The sequence below is a fragment of the Triticum aestivum genome, chromosome 6A, assembly GCF_018294505.1.
Source record: "Triticum aestivum cultivar Chinese Spring chromosome 6A, IWGSC CS RefSeq v2.1, whole genome shotgun sequence".
Lineage (NCBI taxonomy): Eukaryota > Viridiplantae > Streptophyta > Magnoliopsida > Poales > Poaceae > Triticum > Triticum aestivum.
This window is the reverse complement of record NC_057809.1, coordinates 15994716-16020180: the sequence shown is the minus strand read 5'-3', so window position 1 is coordinate 16020180 and position 25465 is coordinate 15994716. Positions and strand designations below refer to the sequence as shown.

The 25465-nt window shown below is 43.2% G+C and overlaps 3 protein-coding genes and 1 pseudogene across 3 annotated transcripts; 2 read left to right on the top strand and 2 right to left on the bottom strand.

The window, feature by feature from the left end:
* Positions 1–477: 477 nt before the first annotated feature.
* LOC123131691 (wall-associated receptor kinase 2-like) lies at positions 478–3860 on the bottom strand (annotated as a pseudogene).
* Positions 3861–6402: 2542 nt separating this feature from the next.
* LOC123131690 (wall-associated receptor kinase 2) lies at positions 6403–9610 on the bottom strand. Its single transcript, XM_044551366.1, has 3 exons — positions 8701–9610; positions 8430–8603; positions 6403–7736 (listed from the first exon to the last, which is right to left on the bottom strand). The coding sequence occupies exons 1-3, from the start codon at positions 9578–9580 to the stop codon at positions 6577–6579; spliced, it is 2214 nt and encodes a 737-aa protein (XP_044407301.1). The 5' UTR covers positions 9581–9610; the 3' UTR covers positions 6403–6576.
* Positions 9611–10860: 1250 nt separating this feature from the next.
* On the top strand, positions 10861–14117 carry LOC123131694 (uncharacterized). Its single transcript, XM_044551368.1, has 2 exons — positions 10861–13103; positions 13701–14117. Exons 1-2 carry the CDS (start codon positions 11843–11845, stop codon positions 13853–13855), a joined length of 1416 nt encoding a protein of 471 aa, XP_044407303.1. The 5' UTR covers positions 10861–11842; the 3' UTR covers positions 13856–14117.
* A 7799-nt stretch (positions 14118–21916) lies between these two features.
* LOC123130015 (subtilisin-like protease) lies at positions 21917–24250 on the top strand. The gene has a single exon (XM_044549968.1). It carries the CDS (start codon positions 21928–21930, stop codon positions 24145–24147), a length of 2220 nt encoding a protein of 739 aa, XP_044405903.1. The 5' UTR covers positions 21917–21927; the 3' UTR covers positions 24148–24250.
* The last annotated feature ends 1215 nt before the right edge of the window (positions 24251–25465 follow it).

The following is a 25465-nucleotide window of genomic DNA, read 5'->3' as shown; positions in this document are numbered from 1 at the left end:
GGGAAAATAAAGAATAATTTTTTTTGTATAACCTTTCACCTTTTCTATTGTACTATCCACTGTTGGTGCAATAAATCTCATATGAAAAATTGTTACTTGTAGATACTCTTTTTTCGATTCAATCCTAATTTTAAGTGCCTACAAGTTCTTGCACCCTCCGTACTGCTCTGAGGTTTGATTCACATTCACTTTTGTGATTGTAAAATACTAGAATTTCTTTTTAATCTATTATCACCAGTTTGCATGATGTAAAGTAAAATTGGTGTTGAAGAGTAGAAGGTGTTGAAGATATATACAGGAGGTGCATATCTGAGCCTTTACAGAACTGTTCACTAGATTCCTAGAGGAAGATGATAGCTCAAAAAACATTACATAATATATCAACTCTGCTTTTTTAAACATACTGGAATACTTCAAATCATGGTACATAGAAATTTGCTGTTCATGTAAGGAGGTGTGTTACAATTAAAAACAAAATATATCAACTCTGCTTTTTTAGGCATACTGGAATACTTCAAATCATGGTACATAGAAGTTTGCTGTTCATGCCAGGAGGTTTGTTACAATTAAAAACAAAATGACACATTTTTGCATGACATTTATGGCACGAAATATTAAATTCAATCTCTGCTACAATCTATGATTTCATAAGCAATTTATTATCATCTACCACTTTCCAGATCTAGCGCCATCAAACTATAAACATCACTCTTCTCTGTTAGTTGACGCTCTTGCAAGTATTCAGGGTCAAGATAACCTATAGTTCCCTGTACCATTGTCATAAACTGTATTTCATCCGTAGGAAGCATTCTTGATGCTCCAAAATCAGTCACTTTTGCTGCGCAGTTGGCGCCTAGGAGAATGTTTGGAGATTTTACATCTCCATGAACTATGGGAGGGGATGCTGATGAGTGCAGATATGCTAATGCTTCTGCAGATTCCTGAGCTATCCTGAGACGAGTATCCAGTGAAACGGGAAATCTTCTGTTTTTACCATGCATCAGCTCGAATAGGGTGCCGTTTGGGATGCATTCATAGACCAACACTGGGACTTCCACTTCTAAGCAACATCCTAGAAGCTTTACCACATTCCTGTGGTTTATCTGTGAAAGTATAACCATCTCTTGCGCAAATTCATCTTTCTGGTCCATGTTCATAACCTTTGAGCGCTTTATGGCTACCAGTCTGCCGTCTTTGAGAATTCCCTTGTAAACAGTTCCATGGCCACCTCTTCCTAATTCTCTGCTTGAGTCGAAATTGTTTGTTGCGTTCTCTAGTTCTTCCCTTGTGAATATTCTCACTGTATCAACTTGCTTTGACCTGATTTGGTCATATAATAGCAGGCCACCATTTTGTTGGAAGAAAAGCTGCTTTTCTTTCACCAGCTTTCTCTTCTGACATTCAATCAGGAGTGCAAAAATGCAGATAAGGAGAAGTACTGCACATGCTGAAATACCTGCCAAGAATAACATTCTTTCAGTTTTGGTTCTTGAACACGCAGGTGAGTTGTGTATCTTTGTATTAAAGAAGAAAGGAAGGGGGTAGAAAGCCCCGAGCACACTGGAAGCATAATTGTTTAATTAGCCTGGAGGACAATTTTCTTTCAGTTATTAGAACAAGATTTAGTTTGAGGCACATGCTCAGACGTAAAATGGGAAATTCTACTGCTTTCTTTAGAACATAAGGACGGGTTACTAAATAGTTTTATCATTTAGTACATTTGAGAGCATAAATAGGTATGCGTTTGTTCCTTATGCGATGATAAAAGTGGGCATACGATCTGCATGTAAGTTAATGTAGCATATGCAGCTATTATTTACTACCTCCATCCCAAAATAAGTGTCTCAACTCTAGTACAACTTTGTACTAAAGTTAGTACAAAGTTGAGACACTTATTTTGGGACGGAGGGAGTATATGGCAACCTTCAGCCTTTTGTGTTTTTAGTGGTTTTCTGCTGTCGTTATCAGGAAAATGGCGTTCAGAAAAAAATCGTGGAAAAATATGATTATCTACGAGCTGTGCAAAAGTAAGAAAAAATTGAGATATGGAACAAATTGCTGTACAGTACAAGTTATGAAATTGAGATATGGAAAAATTGTGGAAACTTGTTGTGCATAAATGCATCACGATTTTTGCAAAGTTAAAAACATTGGGTTCATATGTACCATGTTCTAAAAATTGTCTCTAGTCATTACTACAACTAATACAATGCATGCATGTGTAAGTGTCCAATTTTTTTGGACGATGAGATTAGCTGCAAATATGTGTGTTACTCTGGCTTCTGACATGATTATCTGTGGCTTGTTGATCCAATGCAAATTTGTATACAGCTTCCATATTTACAAATAATTATTTTTGAATGAGAGGTACTATTATTGGCTAAATGATAAATTTGTGCTCGATATATTTCATTTTTTTGCTTTAATATAAATAGTTATTTTTAGTGCAAAGTTGAGTTTTTTTTTTTGCGGGGAAAATTTGAGTTCTTGTTGTGAAGTACAAGCAACCAATGACATCCAATTGTAAGAAACTCCGCATTGTTTTATGTTATGAACTTTGTGTGTGATCTATTGTCACACACGGGCACTTGGCTACTATTTAAGTATGTAATTTACCATCAGTATCTTTTAAATTATGCCGAAGATTATACTTTCTAGAATAAATGTTACTTTCACTAATGCGCTATATCAGTTTGACTTATCCATGCTATTGAGATATTTGGAACATGTACCTGCAAACATTTTTGTTAATCTAGCTCTTTCTGAAACTGCAATTGGGTCACAGGTTTTTCTCTTTGGATCTGCACTCTGAGTCGCAGATTTGCATTTACAATCGTAGTCCCCAATTATATTACTGCAAATTCCATGGCAAGGATACTCATCTGGGAAATTGCACTCATTGATATCTGCACACATAATTCAAGAACAGAGAAATAGCTTGAGATCGATGCAGAGATAACTCGAGGTGAACCCAAAAGAAGGAAGTGAGTTACCAACCTTGGCATCCTTATTCCAGATATGGATTGCCTGCAAAACCATTGTTGCAGGTGCAGAGATATCCTGTAGCATTTGGTGACGTGATGCACCGGCTATTCTTGCTAATGCAGGCATACGTTGACATGTTCTTCATGGCTTCATCACAGTATTCATCTTCAGCAACCCAGTCAAGCAGAGTGGGTACTCCATCCTTGAACTTCTCTTTGAATTTATTATCCTCAAGATAAGAAGCCTCAAACCTGAACCAATCCTGCTCGGCGACAAAAGCATAGCTGCATGGGTTGAAGCCACTCACCTCAGAATTGTCGAATCTATCATCGAATGTTATATTGGAGAAATTGAGGTTTGGCGCAATAGATGTCTGGCAACAGCCCATTCCAGAGCACTGATTCACTTCCGTCCACACTTCGCTTGTCTGCGCACATCGAGAAACACCCAGCTCCCACTCTGTGCTCGTTAAAGCCTCCCAGGAATGCAAGGGTGTTGCATCCAACCGCTGTTAATTTGTTTGCCTTGGTTGATATTGTAAAAAACTTACCCGTATTTAACCAGGCCCGCCCCCCTGTCTTGTTGAAGCACTTGGATGCAATCAAGGTGGTGACTCGGGCCTGCCCTCCTAGCAGACTGATGTCGTAGATCTTTATTCTGCTGCTTGAGTTATGCCTGTAAACACTGTTGTTCTCACATGAAACATCGAACCCTTCGCGGAAGCAACCTTCACCGATGCCGAAGGGGTATGGGATGGTGAGGTTGCCACATGTTTCTTGGCACCCAGGCTTTGCCATCCTGGACGCTGTGCTGCTCTTGATGCTTGCTAGCATCAGGGTGGCTGCAAAGATTAGGCATGGTAGGGCTGCTGCCATCTCTTTGTGTATTTCTGCCTCCTTTTCTGCCTGTCCTATGATTCAGCTCCCTTTCTCTAACTTGGCTATGCTTATATAACGAAATGGATGTGGACTAATTGATCTTTCATGTTTTTTCCCCTATCAGAGTGTAGACTAGGTCAGAAGTGGTTTGGGGTTTGAACTAGCCTTCTTTCAGTCATAAAAATAGCTTGCTTGTCTGCTCTGCAATCCAAACATGAGACCGCTAATTAATTGGCAGTTTCTTTTATCTTTTGAGAGAGGGAGGGAGGGAGGCAGGCCACTTTTACGAACCCACCTTTTGTATTTCTTTATCAAATTATTCTAAGTTTTTTTGGTGGATGGTTCCTATTCTTATGCATGGAAATTGTTGAGCATAATTGGTTTGGTGCCAAAAATTGGCATGCCAATGTTTGGCATTCTGCCAAATATTGGGTACTGCTTGGTTGGTTACCGAGTTGTCTTGCCTATCTCACATAAAATTGCCAATAGTTGGCAAGTCCTGGTATTGCCAATATTTGGCTAGCCAAATATTGGCAGCAAACCAATCATGCTCGTTGTCTACAACTTGGAGTATTGACTTTTACACTACTTTTGAACAAAATAAAGTTTCAAACTGGTCATGATCACAGCTTGCCAGAGTGCTGAAATTAGTTTAATATTAAGGCAGAAAAGCAAGTATGTCTCTTATATGAGGCACGCGTTTAGATGCTAGACACAAAGCGCCTTGCCCAGCTTTAATAGAAAGCCAAAAGAAGGTTCAGGTGAAACTGGGGCATCGTTTACATATTGACCGATATGGTGGTTATAGCAGTGCAATTTCCCCCTTCTATATCCCTTGCTTGGCGGATTGGCCTTTTCTGAAAGCAACTCCCCACCTACCATAGAAGACCGGGCCATCAGATTTTTGCTGCGTCAACGTACTCCATTTGGCTTAATCTCACCATGCTTCTTTGATGAAATGTCACATCCACACCTAGCCTTCTATGAAACGGAAGTAGCCGGTGCAGATTATAGTGGCAATTGGTAGGTCCCAGGCGACCTTGGACACACATATAACTGGGGAGACTCTTCTATCCTGGCTGCAATATATTAAATGTCTCGTTGGCGTATTTACCTTCAAACACTGTAAAGCATTGTCACCAGTAACTAGCAGCAGCTGATTTAAAACTTAACCTTATGTTGCCTTGCCACAGGTGATTGAGCCGGGAAGTGACCCAGGGTCACTCAAGACCGCAGCACATCAAGTTAAACGAAGGTTCCTTGATGTGATCAGGGCGACTTTGAATCCATGGCCAGGTCAAGTCATTAAAGAGAATCTTTCAAAAGGGACAAGGAGATATGCACATCCTGCTCGATGAAAGTGAAGGTGAACTCGTTCGTGTCATGGCATTGAATGAGACTGGTAAAGGGGGTAAGCTTGCTCTGTGAATACCTTGGACTAGTTCTGCTGTCTTGATCGACTCCGCCGCGAGAGCAGATTTGCACCACAGGTTCGTCCCTGAATTACGCTCGACCAAACTTGTGTTCTTCTGTGCTATGCATTGTGGTGTGGACTAGTTTGTAACAGGGGAACTTACCAGCTCAGCTAAGAATGTCTCTGACAAGTCGCTATTGAGTTAGTTTATATAAGTAAAAAAAAGGGAAAAGGAAATACCTGTATTTTTAGAGGGCGTACTCAGTGCTGAAAGACCTTTTTTAAGGAATTAGCAAAAACACAGCACAATTTATGTGCTGTATCTCATCAGGTCCATAAACTTGTACCAATCTGTGACAAATTCTGTGCTGTAATATCAAGAAATTCTGGCTTTCATGTGTACCATACATATACCTTAGCCTGAGGTGTAAATTTTTCTAAGTTAGAGGTGTTCTTGAGGTCATCTGTATATTGTAGTATCTTTGTTGATGGAGGATAGTGTAATAGTGGAAGCGGGTAAGTTCTTGCTAATTACTTGAGACATAGGAAAAATCCAAAACGAAAATATCTTTTCCCTTCTTGGTACAAATTAAAAAAAGATTTAATGCCTCTATGTTTGCAACTGGTATGTGAGATAGTGGAAGCGGGCAAGTTTCTGCTTAATAAATGCGCACAGGCTCGAGTTTGAATTTATCAACGTAGTTTCCCCCTACTTTTTCCTGCTTATTGGTAAGTACTATCCACTGTCGGTGCAATGAATCTCATACGAAAATTTGTTACTGATAATTACTCTAGTTTCAATTCAATCCTAGTTTTAAGTGCTGGCAAGTTTTTGCACCCTTCACTGCTTTGGGGTTGGATTTGCATTCACTTCTAAAATACCTGTAATGTATGATCAACAACTTCCATTGTGTAAAATAGGCAACGCTATAGCATCTATTTTTTTTTACTGGAAAACTGTAGGGGAGGCTCTGACAGTAATATATTGTCAAATAGAGTAAAAGGTATACAAGATATATACAGGAGTTGCATATCAGAGGCTATACAGAAGGAACTATATTCAGTGGATACAAGCACATGCTAGGAAGGTGATGGTAAAAAAAAGGTTACACAATTTAGCAACTCTTTGTTGTTAACATACTGGATTTATTTGAAATCATGGTACATAGAAGTTTGCTATTCATGCAAGGAGGTTTGTTACAATTAAAAACAAAATGACACATTTTTGCATGACATTTATGGCACGAAATAGTAAATTCAATCTCTGCTACAATCTGTGATTTCATAAGCAATTTATTATCATCTACCACTTTCCAGATCTAGCGCCATCAGACTTCCATGCTGTCCAGTGCTAGAAGGGTCATAGTGTGACGAGTTCTCAAGCAAACATTCAGTTTCCCTGCTAGGATTCTGAATCAATTGTTCTCTCCAGGTGCTTCTTATTGATCTCAACCTCTCAGCGACATCTCTCATTAATGGCCGTTCTTCCCCCCTCATACTCAAGCAACACTTTGCCAGTTGAGCAATTTCTTGGAGCAGCTCCGCTTCGAAGTCTAATATATTCTTGTCCAAGATGAATTGAAGTCCATTTTCTTTCATTGCTAGAAGGAAGGATGATGCAAGGTTTTTCTTTTCTCCAGTACTGTCAGAATAAATTGCGAACTTCATTGTAATGAGCTCTAGGAGCACAACTCCAAAACTATAAACATCACTCTTCTCTGTTAGTTGACGCTCTTGCAAGTATTCAGGGTCAAGATAACCTATAGTTCCCTGTACCATTGTCATAAATTGTATTTCATCCGTAGGAAGCATTCTTGATGCTCCAAAATCAGTCACTTTTGCTGTGTAGTTGTCGCCTAGGAGAATGTTTGGAGATTTTACATCTCCATGAACTATGGGAGGGGATGCTGATGAGTGCAGATATGCTAATGCTTCTGCAGATTCCTGAGCTATCCTGAGACGTGTATCCAGTGAGATGGAAAGTCTTCTGTTTTTACCATGCATCAGCTCGAATAGGGTGCCGTTTGGGATGCATTCATAGACCAACATTGGAACTTCCACTTCTAAGCAACATCCTAGAAGCTTTACCACATTCCTGTGGTTTATCTGTGAAAGTATAACCATCTCTTGCGCAAATTCATCTTTCTGGTCCATGTTCATAACCTTTGAGCGCTTTATGGCCACCACTCTGCCATCTTTGAGAATTCCCTTGTATACAGTTCCATGGCCGCCCCTTCCTAATTCTCTGCTTGAATCAAAATTGTTTGTTGCGTTCTCTAGTTCTTCCCTTGTGAATATTCTTACTGTATCAACTTGCTTTGACCTGATTTGCTCATATAATAGCAGGCCACCATTTTGTTGGAAGAATATCTTCTTTTCTTTCACCAGCTTTCTCTTCTGACATTCAATCAGGAGTGCAAAAATGCAGATAAGGAGAATTACAGCACATGATGAAATACCTGCCAAGAATAACATTCTTTCAGTCACTGGAAGTCTTATATAGATAATGCCTAATGGTGCTCAAAGCATTTGCTCCCTTTTCGAAAAAAATATTTTCGTTCTTCCAAAAATTGCAAAAAAATCCTGCAATGACTAATCATTTTGTTTGGATTTCAAGTTATATGAAAATCTTGAGATGGGCTGTAAAAAAACCCACATGTAAATGACTAATTATTTCTTCACAACTAAATTATTATTTGTATCTAATCATTATTAGGCAGATTACAAATCAACATTTTTTTTTCAAATAAACTTGATGGGCAACCAATAGCATATGAATATAAGTCACTTTGTTTTGTTTCTATGGTATAAGAATTTCTGGCATCATTTATCTACTTGGTTTTGTTTGGATTTACCGTGAGCGTATATTAAATTATGCACAAGACTACACGGCAACTGGCAGCGACACGCGGCACCTTATCTTTATTGCGATTACAGTGCATACTTTTAAGACAAGGCAGGATGAATGTCCTAATATGTATATTTTGCAAATAAGAGTGAAAAAGTGTCCTTTCTTATTTGTTCATATATGCAGCTAAGTTTAGATTTCTAGGAATGAATGTCACTGATGCCTCCCTCTATGTGCTATATCAGTTTGACCTATCCACACTACAGAGACACTTACTGAAATATCCTGAGCATATGAAGATTACCTATAAACATTTTTGTTAATCTAGCTCTTTCTGAAACTGTGATTTGTTTGCAGGTTTCTCTCTTTGGATCTATGCTGCTAGTTCCAGAGTTGCATGAACAAATGTAGTCCCCAATCGCGTTGCTGCAGATTCCATGGCAAGGATACTGATCTGGAAAGCGGCACTCGTTGATATCTGCAAGCAGTATGCAAGGATAGAGAAATAACTGAAGCTCAATGCACATATAACTCAAGGTGAACTCAAAGGAAGTGAGTTACAGGGAGTTACCGACCTTGGCATCCTTCTTCCAGGTAGGGGTTGCCTGCGAAGCCATTGTTGCAGGTGCAGAGATAGCCTGTAGCATTTGCTGACATGATGCAGTGGCTATTCTTGCTAATGCAGGCATACGATGTCGTGTTCTTGACCGCTTCATCACAGGATTCATGTCCAACAACCCAGTCAAGCACAGCAGGGACCTCATCCTTGAACTTATCCCTGAACTTGTCATCATCAAGGTATGAAGCCTCAAACCTGAACCAATCCTGCTCGGCGACAAAAGCATAGCTGCAGGGGTTGAAATCACGCACCTCAGAATTGTTATACCTGTCATCGAATCCTATGTTTAAGGAATTGAGGTTTGGTGCGATGGATGTCTGGCAACAGCCCATGCCAGAGCACTGCCCACTACCGTCCACTCCTTGCTTGTCAGGGCACATTGAGAAACACCCAGCTCCGGCTCTGTGCTCATTAAAGCCTCCAAGGAATGCAAGGGTGTTGCATCCAACCACTGTTAGCTTGTTCGCCTTGCTGGATATTGTAAACAAATCGGCAGTATTTGATGAAACCCCCCAATCTGTGTCGGTGCCATTTTTGTAGGAGCACTTGGATGCAATCAAGGTGCTGACTCGAGCCTGCCCTCCTACCAGACTGATGTTGTAGATCTCCATTCGGCTGCTTGAATTATGCATGAAAACACGATTGTTCTCGCATGAAACATCGAACCCTTGACCGTAGAAGCAACCTTGACCGATGCCGAAGGGGTATGGGATGGTGAGGTTGCCGCATGTTTCTTGGCATCCAGGCTTCGCCATCCTGGACGCTGTGCTGCTCTTGATGCTTGCTAGCAGCAGCAGGGTGGCTGAAAAGGTTAGCCATGGTAAGGCTCTTGCCATCTCTTTTGTGGTTCTTACTCCCTTTTCTGTTTGTCCTAGATCCAGCTCTCCTTCTCTAACTGGGCTATGGTTAAATAGCGAAACAGATGTGGACTAATTTGCCCTTGGCCCTACTTGCATTTATTTTTTGTCCAATCAGGGTGTAGACATGGTCAGAAGTGGTTTTGGGGTATGCGGTAGCTTGTTTGGTCAGCAACCAAATGTGAGTCCATGACTCAGTTGGCAGTTTGTTTTAGCCAGTTTTGCGAACCTAACCTATAATATTTTTTATCAAATAAATTACAAGGTTTTTTAAGAGATATGGTTCCTATTCTTAGACATGGCAATTCTGGTCTACCAATTGGAGCATTCAATTTTACACTGTACTTTTGATCTTCAAAATGCCTGATACGATCACACTGAACAACTGTAGCGGAAATTATATATTTAATGCAGCATGCCACTCTCCAGTAAATTGTTTCCCTCTATGTAGCATATTAACAAAATAAAGTTTCCAATTGGTCATGATCACACCTCACTAGTGCGCTAAAATTAGCGCCATGTTTAGGTGGAAAGGCAAATCTGCTCTTATATCAGGCACGTGTTTAAATGCTGGACAGAGATCACCTTTGCCCGGCTTTAGCATAAAGCTAAAAGGAGGTTCAGGTCCTTGAGAAACCGGGCCACGCGTTTAGATGTCGATATGATGGCTATAACAGTGAAATTCCCCCCTTCTCATTAATTTATATTTGCTTGGGCCAACTTGCCTCCCCCGAAAGCATCTTGCCACCTACCAGATGACCTGATGATCAGATACTTATCCCGTCGTGCTCCATTTGGCTTAACCTCCCTGTCCCCTTTGAGGGAATGTCACATATGTTATCTATACAACTGGAGTTTCTTTTATGAAATGGAAGCAGTGTAGTGGTAAATTGGTAATTGGTAGGCACCAGCCTCCAGGTGAATCTGAATTCACATATAAGACCGGAGACCGACTCTTTTATCCTGGATGCATGGATGACCTGTTCAAATGCTGTACTTAGTATTATCGCCAGTAACTAAAACTAGCTGATTAAACTTAATCTTGTGGGTGCCGTAGGTGATTGAGCCAGGAAGGTTCTTGTTGACCCAGGGTCAAGACAGCGAACGAACGGTGCATGAAAGGAAGTTTCCCTGATGTGACATGTTGTATCTGCAATTGGGTCAAGTCGTTAAAGGGAGTCTTCCAAAGGACAAGAAGGCAATCTAATGCACATCCGGGTTCACGACAGCGAAGGTGAGCTGATTTTGCATCCCAGCATTTCATTAGACCGGTAAGGATTATTCCCTTTGACTAATTCTGCCGTCTGGGTTGATTTCATCTGAGAGCAGATTTGCACCACAGGTTTGTCCTTGGATTTATGCTCGACCAATTTTCTGTTCAATGCTATGCACTGTTGGAGTGTGATTTGTTGTTACAGGGAAAAATTACTAGCTTCACATCTATTTAGAAAAGGGTAAAGGCAAGGACTACCTGTGTTTTCAAAGGAAAAAATCAAATCAAAGGAAAAAAACACACCATGAAAGCCATTGTAAGTTAATCTTTCCTTATGTCCGTCGCATGTGCAAGGAAGGGATGTGATTGAGCTTGGTGTGATTTTTTTAGACATGACACCCGTCCTCACTGCCACCTCCATATGCGGTAGAGTTGAGGAACGAGAAGCTGAACTGATTTTGCATCACAGCAATTGATTAGACCGTTGAAGGAATAGGAGTATTCCGTGAATCCCTTGGATCAATTCATCCCTGTCATTCGAGTACTCGACTTGGCTGTGAGCATATTTGCACCTTAGGTTTGTTGTCCTTGGGTTTATGCTCGAGCAATTTACCTTTTTCTGCACTATGCACGTTGGAGTGTGAATTGTTGTTTAAGATTTGTTATTTTACCATTTTAACATGTGTTTAGGAAAAAAGGGCGAAGTAAAGGATTATTCATGTTAACTTTTGAGAAGAAAAGAACAAAACATGAAAGCACCATAAGTTAATCCCGCTTGATAGATCTTGGCCGTCGCATGCACAAGGAAGGGATATGATTGGACTTGGTGTGGATTTAGAACGCATACGCTTGGCAATTTTTTTAAGAAGGCCCTGCCAAATATTTTTAAGAAGACCCTGCAAAATGTCCAGAACGCAGCAAGAAGTGTCGTCACATTGCTCTCAGCCCAAACCACCAAAATAGGGTTTCCAAACCTAGCTCTCAGCCCAAACCACCAAAATAGGGTTTCCAAACCTAGCGGCGACAGAATGGGCGGCGGCGGCGGCGGCGCGCCGCACCCATGTGAGACCCGAGTGGATGAGCACGTACGCCAGAAAATGGCCTCGTTGCCAATCCCCGGTGATCTCCTAGCGGACATCTTCCTTCGCCTGCCCACGCCAGCCGACCTCATCCGTGCCGCTGTCGGCTGCATCTCCTTCCACAACATCATCACCGACCGCTCCTTCCTCTGCCGTTTCCGCAAGCTCCACAACCCGCCCCTCCTCGGATTGCTCGACAATCATCGAGTCTTCCACCCTGCCAACCCGCCTCACCCCTCCGCGCCGGCAGCCAGTGCCGTCGCTGTTGCCGCTGACTTTTCCTTCTCTTTCCTTCCTGGCGCCAGCCACAACTGGGCCATCCAGGACATTCGCGATGGCCGTGTCCTCCTCAACAAAATCCATGGGAGGGATGGTATCGGTCAGAAGTGGAGAATATTCAAGGATATGGTGGTGTGCGACCCCCTGCACCGACGGTATTTCCTGCTCCCGCCAATCCCCGAGGATCTAGTAAATCCAGTGGAGGAGCCACACTTTATGGAAGAGGTATATTATTTGTACCAGATCTTCCTTTTGCCTCCCTGTGACAATGATGAGGAGGCAACAGCTGTGGAAGAGACGTCATTTAGAGTGGTTTTGATGGCATGGTGTGAAACTACGATGGTTGCCTTTGTCTTCTCTTCTAGTACTAGACAATGGCGAGCCATTCCATCCCTGGGCTGGGATACTTTAGTTGCTAACTTGCCACTGAGAGGATATTGTCTCTTCGCCGCACGCCAATACGCGTATGGCTGTTTCTACTGGATGTTACATTTTTGCAAGAAAATATTGGTGCTTGACACTCGGAAGATGGAGTTCTACATTGCTAACCCCCCACCTGCAATATGTTTTTCTTTTCTGGATATAGCCATTGTGGAGGCAGGGGAAGGTAGAGTTGGGATGTTTGTGCCAGGAATAGGCAGAAATGGACTTGAATTCTATACAATGTGGAGAAACAATGGTGGGACTTACATGCAGTGGAAGTTGGAGAAGACGATCTCAGTTCATTTTTTGCACTACTCTGCGGGTTCAAATGGGAAACACTTGTTCATATATGATGTGGAAAGCCCGTCGGTTAGCTATGGTTGTTTCTCACTAGACATCAAGACATTCCAGCTTAAAAGGGTGTGTTCTTCAAAGACATGGATCCCTAATCCGCTTGCATATAGCAACTTTCCACCATCAATTTTGGCATCACCAACAATAGCAAGTGGTAAGCTTTCTTAGTTAACTCCTTCCTTGTATAGTTATGCAACAACTTGTCTGATACTCGGTACTGCTTATTGTGATTGGTAATTTTCATATACATGGTTTGGTAGCTGTTACCTTTTCCATGATTGTGGCAGCGCTCATCAAGCACATGAATAAAACTGTGATTGGGGTGCGTCTAACATTGTGGTGGTTATGTTCTGTTTGGTCTCCTAAGGGAGTTCTTAAGTTGTCTAGTTTGTTTTGTATGTATGTTGGCTGGAGCAAGGGCTTTAGGTTTTGAACTTTTGATTCAAGTCGTTGTTGTTCAGAAAAGAGTGCTGTCCCTTTGTGACAACCTTTCTGTGGCGACTTTGTCTTTATCTTTGTCATGCAATATGAAATGGGACCGGAGCTATTTAATTCAAAAAAAAAGGATGAGTTATGAAGATTGATTCTCCAACCTGTATGTGGTCCTTTGATACCTCGTCTATTATGCTTCTTACTGTGTTTTTCTCAAAAGAAATTTACCAAGTGTTGTCGAATAGTAAGACCTATTGTTTATTTTGCTCGCAAGCTCCAGAATATATATCTGCAACCTGAGTATGTGTATGTTGGGCAGGTACTCAGGAAGGTGAGAAGGAGATGCTGGAACAAGGCGCGAAAACTCTGCAAGCTGAAGAACATGTGGACAGCCAGCATGGTGGGAGCACCAGTGATGGTGTTGATGCTGGAGGTCACCCTGGCATGCCGAGGATCAGAGATGGCACTGATTGAGTTTGTGCTGCAACTCAGACAGCTGACCACATGTTGGTCTGTAATAGGCGGTTCTGTTTGGTCCGTAATAATTGACCTGGAGTTTACCTTTATCCCGTGTGCTTTCGATTTGACTTGAAGTTTATCATGTGTGCTTTCAATATGACGATGGTTGGTGTGTTTGCCGCATAAAGACTATGTGAGTAGTCAAAAGTGAACAATTTGAATTTGTGAGGTATTTGCAACTAAGCAGAAGTGTTGGCTTATAATCTATTTGTGTTGCTCTTTCTTTGGACAGTGAAGTTACTTTTAGCAGTACTATTTGTGTTTCATGGGATCTCTTTCCGTGCTGCTCTTTTTCTTGCACAGTGAAGCTACTTGAAGTTCTGTGAGATGCCAAATGTGTTGTACTAGTCAGGCATTTTGGAAAACAAGGACAAGTGCTGATCTACTCCATGAGCAATGATAAAGTGAAGGGAACATGCTTGTGATGCCTGTTAATGTTGTACCCTCTTTGTGCTGCTCTTTTTCTTAGAGAGTGAAGTTACATGTGGTTATGTTTGATCTCATCTGCACCCTCAATCAGCTGTTCTCTCTCAGGGGAAAGTGGTGCTTCTTGCTCAATTCTGCCCATATAACTCTTCTGCCAAAATCTGATGCTGCCACCAAGATCAAGGATTTTCGGCCAATCAGCCTTATGCACTCCATTGGTAAGATCATATGCAAGTTGTTGTCCAACAGACTCACACCCCTCCTGCTCAAGACCCCCCCCACCCTCAAAGTGCCTTCATCAAGAGCCGCTCGATCCAAGACAACTTTCTTTAATTATGTCAGAAATGCCCTGCAGAAAGCTGCACAAGAACAAAGAGCCGGCCTCGCTGCTGAAATTGGATATTGCCGGCGCTTTTGATAATGTGTCTTGGAGTTACCTGCTCAAACCCATGTCCAGACCGACTAGGGTTCGGCCAACGTTGGTGTGACCTGATTGCGTTGTTATGGTCCTCCACCTCCTCTAGGATCCTGGTGAATGGAGAGCCTGGTCTGCGTTTTTGCCACAAGCAAGCCCTGCGTCAGGGAGACCCTCTCTCCCCGATGCTTTTCACAATTGCTATCGCTCCTTTGCATTGGTTATTTGCCAAGGCCTACTCCGTTGGAGCTCTTAGTGGACTATACCTTCCCAGCCACGGGTCAGCCTCTGCTGATGATGCTGCCCTGTTCGTGTCTCCTACGTCAGTAGACATTCGTATTACTAAGCAAATTCTGCTGCTCCTGGGGTCAGCCATGGTCTAGTTCCTCAACCCAATGTGACCAAAGATGATTTGGCTCTTTTCTCGGCATCTACTTATGTAACAACGGTTGGAAATGGTCAGCGCACTAGCTTCTGGAGCGAAGCGATGGCTCGATGGCCAGGCTTTGCGGCACACGGCTCCAGACATCTTCAAGCTATCTAGGCGCAAAAACATCAAGGTTGCCCAGGCACTTACTGCTCATGGGCTGGATGGCCGGTCTGCACAGGATCACAGCGAGGTTCGAGCTCCAGCAACTCACTCATGTTTGGTTGCGTTTGAGCCAGGCACGCTTGCAAGCCGACATCGAGGACACCATCAGTTGGGTGTGGACTCCATCCAATGTATACACCGCTGCTTCCTCGTACCGCTGCCAGTTCTTTGGTTCTTTCTCACACATCAGTTTTTACAAACTTTGAAAAACATCGGTTCCTCCCAAATGCCGGTTTTCCGTGCGGTTATGGCTTCGTGCTAGAGTCCTAACTAATGACAACCTGGAGATTCATGGCATTCCCCACAATGATGCTTGCGGTCAGGAGGACGAATCACCTATGCTATGCACCTTATTCTCAAATGCCCCTATGCTAGAACTGTTTGGCAGCAGGTTGCGGAATGGAGGGACTGTCCCGCTTTGGCCTCCAATGCCCAAGATATTGAGACCATCATTGAGTGGTGGAATGTGCGCACGCGCAGCCTGCCAAAGAAGCATGTTTCGACTGCAATTTTCAGCGCATGGCATCTCTGGAAAGAGCGTAACAGGCGAGTCTTTGAGCAAAAGTTCATGAATGAAGCTGCTCTCTTTTGCCTGATTAAGCAGGATATTTTACAGCCGACGGTATCCATCCGCTGGATTACTGATGTCCAGAACGAGCCTGACTAGGACCTCTCTGTTTTATTTTGGTGTGGGTCATCTTAATCCCAACCTCCTGTAACTCAAGGATTTTGTATCTGTTTACTCCTTAATGTATCGGCAGAAAATTCCAGTTCCTCAAAAAAGATTTGTCAACCTGCCTTCCAATTTATTTATTTGAGCCAAGCTTGATGAAAATAATGTTTTCAAAGGGAAAAATAGCACACTCACGTTTGATTGGTTTGGCAGGGTTTTGAAAACCGGCGAACCTGGCGGTTTGCAGAGAACCAGTCGGTTCGGTGCTGATTCCCCAAAACACTCCATTGCCGCGTGGAAAAAATCAGGGGATTTCCCTCCCCAGAAAGGTGTAACAGCTCCCGGGTGCCTAGGCACCCTCTATGAACAGTAAATTCAAAAAAATAGGAAAAAATCAAAATTTTTTGTAACTTTGCAACATCAAAGATGGCCAAACTTTGTAGGTTCTTGCAAGTTTTCATGTCAAAATATCATGTAGAGAAAGGTGTACAAACGAGTTTTAGACTTCAGTGCTAAAAGTGCTCAAAACTTCAAGCACCGATATGTTTTTTCGTGTGTAGAGCTCCTCGAGCGGTTTTTTGTCATGAAAACTTGCAAGTACCTACAAAGTTTGATCATCTTTGATGTTGCAAAGTTTCAGATTTTTTCTATTTTGTTTGATTTTATTGTTCATAGGGTGCCTAGGCACCCGGGAGCTGAAAAATCACTCTCTTTCCCTCTCATCTTCTCAAATCAGCCCCGCTCGCACCCATCCCCTTTTAAGTACAGTTAAAGAGATTACTTTTGGCAGTGACACCTTGGCCATAACCATGATTATTTATCGTTTGAAGATAACTATTTTCTGATTCTACATGTGTACCACTAATAGCTAACAGGTTTCTTGCAGTGGTAAACGACCTTGGCGGTTGGTGAAGCTCTGCAGACTGTTTGAGCAATCGAATTGGGGAAAACCGATCGAACCGGGCGGGGTTTTGAAAACCGGCGAACCTAGCGGTTTGCAGAGAACCGGTCGGTGTCAGGACCTGACTTTGGGCAGCGCTAGTGACTTTAGTCCCACCTAGAATATGGGAGGAGGCTAGGACAAGCAGGGGCGGAGCCAAGATTTTGGTATAGGGGGGATCAAGTCAAGTTCATAACTTTTTCCAATAGACCGAAAAATAACAATCATCATACTGTAATTTACGCCACATAGCTATATTGGATAAGTTCGACACAGGAAGAAATTCAATTACAAATAGGAACTCATCCAAAATAATTTGCATCACGATCATGATATTTTTTAGGGCAAATACAAGGCAGGAATTATTCATCGAATCATAGCATCACAAATCACACAACCAATACAATTAAACAGCAACACTCTGATGTATAAGTTCAACAATGATACAAGATAAGAATTGAGATTAGTAGATGGCCTGATGTGGCGAAGTGTTGAACCTTGGGTCCTTGGCTAGTTCCTGTTGGCTGGATCGGAAGATTTGGTAACTGAAGAAGCCTGTGTCGCGTCATCGCCGTATGAATTGCATCGGAAGCAGCGAGGCGTGGATAGCAGAGGCGACCAGGCGGGCGAGGGAAAGGAACAGCGGCGATTACTTTTTGCCTTCTAATATAATCCACGTACGGGCAATTCACATTGGAACGCAACGCCCAAACCAGGAGACTAGGCCAGTCGCCAACCTGGCCGCTAGTGGGCTTCACTGGGGCCTTTTTCCCTTTCTCTAAAACTCAGGGGTTTGGAGGATTTTCATAGAAAACACATAGGAACAAGGATCTTGGAGGAAAATTTCCTATAGATGCGTTCGGTTGGTAGGAAATGTGTACAGGAATTTTGTAGGAATACTATTCATTTCCCGTGTTTTTGGAGGAAATTACACATCCACTCAAAACTCATTTTGCGTATAGAAACGGGCCGAGTCAATTCCTTAAGATAGCAACAAGTGCCATCCTATAAAATTCCTATACTAGTCCTAATTCGTACGTTATGAAATCCTCCAAACCGAATGCGCCCTTAGCGTTGAGATTTGGGAGGAGGGGGGGGGGGGGGTTGCGTCCTAATTCATCAGTGCTACACTTCTAATTGGACCACAATTTTGTCATACATATTTATTTGAGCCTTCTAGAATCTCAAGCAACTATTGCAAGATTTTTGCGTCTAAAATTAATCAAATACTTTTAAAGAAGAAACTAAGTTCTTTTAAATAGTACAATTGCAGATGAGATACAAAAGGAGATGAATACCCAATCGATGAAAGAACATGCAACCCTTCTGTTTCTATAGAGGTACGGGAAACGTAGTTGTACTACAATGATGAATACCTTAAAGTAGGTATAAATAGAAAGAATTTTGCTAAAATGGAAAAGGGCATTCTTTCTAAAGTTCCGCCATCCCACCCAATGAAGTGTTAGGATTATTTTCAATAAAATCCTATGGAATCATAGGTTCCGTCGTTCCCACTGCTTCTCCTTGAATGGTCAGGTCTAAATCCTGCAAAATGTTCCCGTTCGTGTGCATCCAGCAGAAATTGAACCCTCAAATTTACCAATTATGAGTTGGACGCTTTAACCATTCAACCATGTATGCTTGAAAGGGATCACCGTTGATGAATTAAGAAAAACGGAAAGAGAGGGATTCGAACCCTTGGTAAACAAAAGTCTACATAGCAGTTCCAATGCTACGCCAGTCTAAGTTTCCCTCCAGGCTGCAGGGTAAAGGGCAGACACAGGTTCAAAGCGAGGGGAAAGGATCAAGGGTGTGCTCACATATACATACATACACTCATCTCTATAGACATGCACGCACCCTACCCCTGTGAGCATCCAAAGATACTGAGCCGACACAACACTTAAGATTGATGAAATCACTACAGGTAGGCCTAGGCCTTCTACCGTTCGGTGTTTTAGTAAATTAGGTTTCCAAAGTTGAAAACCGAAATTACATCTTATAAAATAGCTAACCAGAAATTCGGTTAACCAAGTTTTCGGTTTGCTATTCGGTTTATACCATATTTACCGAATATGCTAAAAGAATTTTTGAGCTGCGTGCATGGCACCCATCCTCGTGCGCTCTTATATAGCCAATCTATTCAACTGATTGTGCGTGACCGGCCGAGGTGGGACTAAACTACAACGGGCAGCGCCTCGTGGTTCTGTAGATACGCACATACTACAGGCACACTAGGGCCATACAGCAGCCTCATCACACTAGAGAAAGAAGCCCACAACGGCTTCTCTGCTTGGCCCTTGCATTGCATGCGCTTCTGTTGCACGCAGTCACGCACTGATCTAGCGCCTGATATTTTATTCTGGCGGCGCGGGAGAGCAAGCTGATTTGGCATACGCTCGGTTTTTTTATTCGGTTAACTTGGGTACTACCGAACCGAGAAAAATTAGTTCGGTCAGCAAGTGTGAAAACCAAATTTTTCTGTATTAGCCAAAAAAACCGAAATTTCGGTTTATTCGGGTTCGGCATCAGTTCGGTCTTCGGTTTATCGGCTTTTATGCCCACCCCTAACTACAGGATTCTCGTAGTCAAGAAGAACGCCCCCTGCAGTAAATGAACATCGTTAAAAAGCCAGAAATAAATTTAGGAAAATACGAGCACTAGTACTAAATCTAGGATTGGAGCCCTAGTGGGCTGGTTCCATCACAAGAAACCTTCACAAAATCCGGATTTAAAGACACAATATTTTGAAAGTTATTTGGAAAGATTATACAAATTGAGTGGATGGATCCAACCAACGTGCAAATACACACATGCATCTATCTATATCTATACCAATATAAAAAGAATAAGTTGCGAAGATCCAACATATCTCATCCATTCAACCACGTATATCCAGTGGCGGAGACAAGGGGGGGCGAGCAGGGGCCTGGCCCCCCCTATCGATCTAGTAATCCCGTAACAGCCGGTACTAATTAGCAGTGACATCACGTGTTGGCCCCCCCTAATCCCTCAAGCATAATCTCTAAAACAATAAAAAGGCCCATACTAAAGCCCAATCAAGCCCTTCTCATCTTTACCGTAAAAGAAAGGAAGCCCTCCCTGATCTTCCGTGAGTTAGCTTCTCTGAAACAAATCTCCCATGATTAGCGCTGCCGTCCTGCTGCTCTTGCTTGCGGTTTCTCTCGACCAGATTCAGATTACAAACGCTGGCGCCTCCTCCGCTCCTCGTTCATATAACAATCCTCCGAAGGCTGGTGTCGATTGCCCTTGTTGGATTAGTCACACATGTATCACGTCTATTGAAATTGTCGTGGAACAAATTCTCAAGGTATATTCCCAGCAAAAAAAATATCTCAATACACTTGGGTAAATCACTAAATCTGCTTTGTCTGATGTGGTAATGCATGTAATCATATGACGAATACAGATATGATTAATCTTTTGCCTTTATATTAGCTATAATTTCTATTGAAAATGGAGTGAAAAAAAATATTTTGTTTCCTTTCTACGGACCTGCTTCAATTCTTAACCCCTACACACATAGTGTAGGTGTATTAGAGCTAGATATACATTGGTAATTGTCGAACATGCCTCTATCACTATGTTAATATATGCTAGACGACATATAAACATCAAGGTTTTGTCTCTTTGCCCCCCTCCCCCCCCCCTATCCTCAAATCCTGGCTCCGCCCCTGCATATATCAAATGGTCTATGTTGCCCAATATTTTAGAGTTAAGCATGTTTAGCACTATATAAGATTAGCATCCTCCCCTAATGGATAATATTCCTAATATCAACATCATCGTCAATCAATTAATTATATACTCCCTCCGGTCCTTTTTACTCTGCATATTAGGTTTGACCGAAGTCAATCTCATCCAACTTTGACCAAGTTTATACAAAAAATTATAGACATTCACATAACAACACCAATATCATTAGATTCATCTTGGAATATATTTTCATATTATATTTATTACATATTATAGATGCTAATAATTTCTAATATAAATTTGGTCAAACTTAGCAAAGTTTGACTTTCGGCAAATCCAATGTGCAGAGTAAAAAGGACCGGAGGGAGTACTAAAGGCTCAGTCTCTCGGAGGTGCTCATAGGGGTAGGGTGTGCGTGTGTGCGTTCATAGGGGTGAGTGTATGCGCGTGTATATGAGCGCTTGTGTCTGTACTGATGCTCAAAAAAAAAAGATCTTACCAAATAGTACTAGTGTGTGATGGAATTAATATATTGTCTAATACTCCTCCTTTCCAAAATAAGTGACTCAACTCTATACTAACTTTAGTATAAAATTAGTACAAAGTTGAGTCACTTATTTTCAGACGGAGGGAGTATATACTAAAAATATGTTTCCTAATAATAAATTGCATTGCACATACACGATTACTAGTATAGTATATATTACCAATATAAAAAGACACAAAGGGGTAGATCCAATTAATCTCGGCCATCAATACATGCATGTCAATTCAACGACCTAGATTGATTCCGATGACGAGCGCTCAACATGTTTAGCGTATAATAAATATGCTACTGAATATTAATAATAACTCTAATCACATAATTAAGCATGTAATTAATATAGTACCTAATATCAACATACAATTAATATCCTACCTAATATCAACATGAAATTAGTTTCTACCAATATACGCGTGAAATGCACGTAACGTATTTAGTAATATTAATAGGATATGCAATTAATAGCTTGGAGATTTCATCCCAGTACACACTATGCCACGTTAATAGGTTGGTAATTTCTTCTCACTATGGCCATTAGCAGTAAGCCACTAACATGCATATCGCCTACATGCAATTAATCTTAAAACAAGATATGGCAAGATCATATATCTCATTTATTAGAAAACTATTACAACATTACCATGGATGGGATATAAATTAAGAACACCGGGTGTTGGAAAAGAATCACCATCATCTTCTTTCCCGACTAGGTGTTGTATAATGGCATCATTGGCCAACCTCTTAGTATCGCTTCTACTGATTGCCACCTTCTCTCCTGCACCCATACATGGTGCCAACAATAAGTCTGTCCAGCACACCTACATTGTGCTCGTCGAGCCACCTCCCACACCCTTGAATGCCGATGAAGACATGTACCGTCATTGGTATGAGTCTTTCTTGCCCAAATCACGCGACGGCGACTCAGGCAAGTCACCTATTGTGCACTCCTACACCGAGGTGTTTAGCGGCTTCGCCGCAAGGCTCACTGCCCGGGAGCTCAACGCAGTTGCGAAGAATCCGGGGTTCGTGCGTGCGTTTAGGGACCAAACACGGCACCTCATGACCACACACACTCCAAAGTTCCTTGGGCTCTGGAACGGCACCGGGATCTGGAGCGACGCTAGCTACGGGAAGGGAGTCATCATTGGGTTGCTCGATAGCGGCATCTATGCGGACCACCCTTCATTTGATGGTGACAACATCGCGCCGCCCCCGACAAGGTGGAAGGGATCATGCATGGCGACCCGGTGCAACAACAAGCTCATCGGTGCACAGTCATTCCTCGAAGAAGATGATGACCCTAGCGACCAACAGGGGCATGGGACGCACACCTCATCCACGGCAGCCGGTAACTTCGTCATCGACGCGTCGTATCATGGTATGGGAGCGGGCACCGCATCAGGAGTTGCTCCTGGTGCCCACATCGCCATGTACAAGGTGTGCGCTGATGGAGAATGTAATGATTCCGCCATAGTGGCCGGCCTCGACGCAGCCATCAAGGATGGGGTGGACGTGCTCTCACTCTCCATTGGCCATCTTGGCAGCCTCAGGTTCGATAAAGACCCCATCGCCATCAGCACATTCAGTGCCATATCAAAGGGCATCGTCGTGGTTTCCACGGGTGGTAACGAAGGACCCGATCCATACTCAGTAAACAATGATGCACCATGGATCCTCACAGTCGGTGCTAGCTCGGTGGATCGGAGCTTCGACATCGGCGTGAATCTCAGCAATGGCAAGTGCATCCATGGAGAAGGGCTTAGCCAGGTGGCAAAGCCGAGGTCAAAGATGTACCCACTCCTCTACTCCGAAGAACGAGGCAAGTTTGACTACACGGATAACCATGTCGTCAGTGAGAAGATCGTCGTCTGTGAAACGGATACTACCCGGGAGAGCATCGACAACATAATGAGTGCCGGTGCGGCCGGCGTAGTGCTATTGAACGGTGAATCCAACGGATACACGATTGAGCTTGAGGATTACAACTCCAGCGTGGTGCAGGTGAGCACGAACGATGGCGCCATCCTCAGAGCTTACGCGACATCGACGACAAACAGCTCGGCGGGTGCCATTTTCTCGTACCACAACACACTGCTTGGCGTCCATCCGGCCCCTGTGGTGGCATCGTTCTCTTCCCGAGGTCCAAGCATCGACATCCCCGGCGTGCTCAAACCGGACATATTGGCGCCGGGGCTCAACATCCTTGCCGCATGGCCGCCGGGAACGGACTCTATAATAGGCCCTTTCAACATCTTGTCCGGCACATCGATGGCAACACCACACATTAGTGGCGTCGCCGCGCTTATCAAGAGCTTGCATCCAGACTGGTCCCCGGCGGCCGTCAAGTCGGCCATCTTGACGACGGCGGACGCTGTTAACAGCACTGGCGGCTCTATCTTGGACGAGAATCACAGGAAAGCCGACGCGTACGCGAAAGGCGCGGGGCATGTGAATCCGGCGAGGGCCGCCGACCCTGGCCTGGTGTATGACATGGGTGTCACCGACTATGCCAGTTACATCTGCTGGCTCCTCGGCGACGAAGGCCTGGCAACCTTCGTGCGCGACAAGAGATCGACTTGCGCGAAGCTCCCCAAGGTCAAAGACGTGCAACTCAATTACCCGACCATAACTGTGCCGTTGAAGTCAACAACCTTCAGCGTGAACCGGACAGTGACGAATGTAGGGCCGCCAGCATCGACGTACACCGTGAGGTTGGACATGCCCAAATCGGTCATGGTACGTGTCGCCCCGAACAAGCTGGTGTTCTCCAAGGCTGGGGAGAAAAAGACGTTCACCGTGTCGGTGAGTGGCAAGGACGTTCACGGACAAGGACACGTGGAGGGAAGCTTGAGCTGGGTGTCGGCGAAGCATGTTGTGCGGAGCCCGATCATCGCCGTTCCTAATCTCCCCGAATCTCCGCCGCCTCTAGAGAATGTTTAGGTGCGTTGTGGAAAAGGGCTAGCTAGAAGTGAATGTTTGAAATGTTGCATTTTGTTTATCATCAATTTGTACGGTTGCTTAAAATGTCAAATCGATCAACTTTCTGAGCATTTACATCAATACCATAGTATACGTATAGTATGAGCTATTCCTATCGCCGTGAACTTGCTGAACAAGGCAATGCTGGTGAACAAAAGCCCAAGTGTGTGTGCTGTGCGAGCTAAGAAAGCCGGTTAATCGTTCGGCATTATGCATGGTATTTGACTATTGAGCATGATTGCCAAGTGTCAAGTTATTTTAGAAGCTGAACCCTCAAGTGTCAAGTTCAGTTAACAGGGGCAGTGGAGTAACTGTAGCTGGATCGTTAAGTCCTGAATGCCAAGTTCAGAATATGACACTCAATTATCATGGCAAAATTTCGTACTTTCTAATGTGCGGGTGCGCTGGTTTCCGACTAGTTGATCTAATCATTTTGAAATGGCATTTTTTCTAAATATACTCGCAAGTCGCAACCATCATGGCCTTACGGTGATACACGCTGCTGAAGCCCCAACCGGCCCAAGCCTCGGCCAGCCCTTCTCTAAAAGCGATGCAGATTGCAGGTTTGCCTCGCACCAATATGCTCCTTGCATGAGCTTTTTTTTTTTTGAAAAGCTAGTAACCTCTGGCCTTTTTTCGTTTTTCATCCTACTTGCATCATGCCTGATGACTTTTTTTGTGCCAGCAATTTTAGTGGTTCTATTTCCATTGCCAACCAAACAAAGCCGAAGGGTCATGAGGAAGAGGGAGTGGAGTTGTCTCTGCGTTTCGGCAGTCCCTCACTGTCAACTGGGGCCGACGGTTGCTGCGGCCTTCTGCACTCTCTCGGCCTTCTGCTTCGTCCTAGGGTGAGTTTGCTTCTATATAGGAGAAAACAAATCAAATTATAGTTACAACAATTTTTTGTAAGGTCAGTAATCGCAAATATTCCTATTTATTTTGCCACATGCTTTCTACTAGATTCTTCTATGCTGTCGTAAACATTGACATCCGGCCATGTCGTTTCCGTTTTCTAAGCGACATATGCTTCGTACTTGCTTCTTGAAGCTTAATGATGCAGTTGTGTTGCATGCTATTTTGAAGTATTAGGAAGCAAGAATGCCAATCATCTTGAGCTAGGTTGTATGGTGCCAAAGGTCTCCATCGCCAATGGGATTTTTGCCACCAGTTCCCATTGTTGATTCGCGTGCTTGCCATCAATCGTGACTCGTCTGCATGCCACTAGTGCCCCCCATTGTTGAACTCGACGACCCCGCTGGCCAGCACGTCACCCGGGCAG

Coding starts and splice junctions, on each gene's coding strand:
- LOC123131694 (XM_044551368.1), top strand. CDS start 11,843: ATGGGCGGCGGCGGCGGCGGCGCGCCGCACCCATGTGAGACCCGAGTG. Junction 13,104..13,700: donor ATCACCAACAATAGCAAGTG/GTAAGCTTTCTT, acceptor TATGTTGGGCAG/GTACTCAGGAAGGTGAGAAG.
- LOC123131690 (XM_044551366.1), bottom strand. CDS start 9,580: ATGGCAAGAGCCTTACCATGGCTAACCTTTTCAGCCACCCTGCTGCTG. Junction 8,604..8,700: donor CCTGGAAGAAGGATGCCAAG/GTCGGTAACTCC, acceptor TACTGCTTGCAG/ATATCAACGAGTGCCGCTTT. Junction 7,737..8,429: donor ATTAACAAAAATGTTTATAG/GTAATCTTCATA, acceptor TATTCTTGGCAG/GTATTTCATCATGTGCTGTA.
- LOC123130015 (XM_044549968.1), top strand. CDS start 21,928: ATGGCATCATTGGCCAACCTCTTAGTATCGCTTCTACTGATTGCCACC.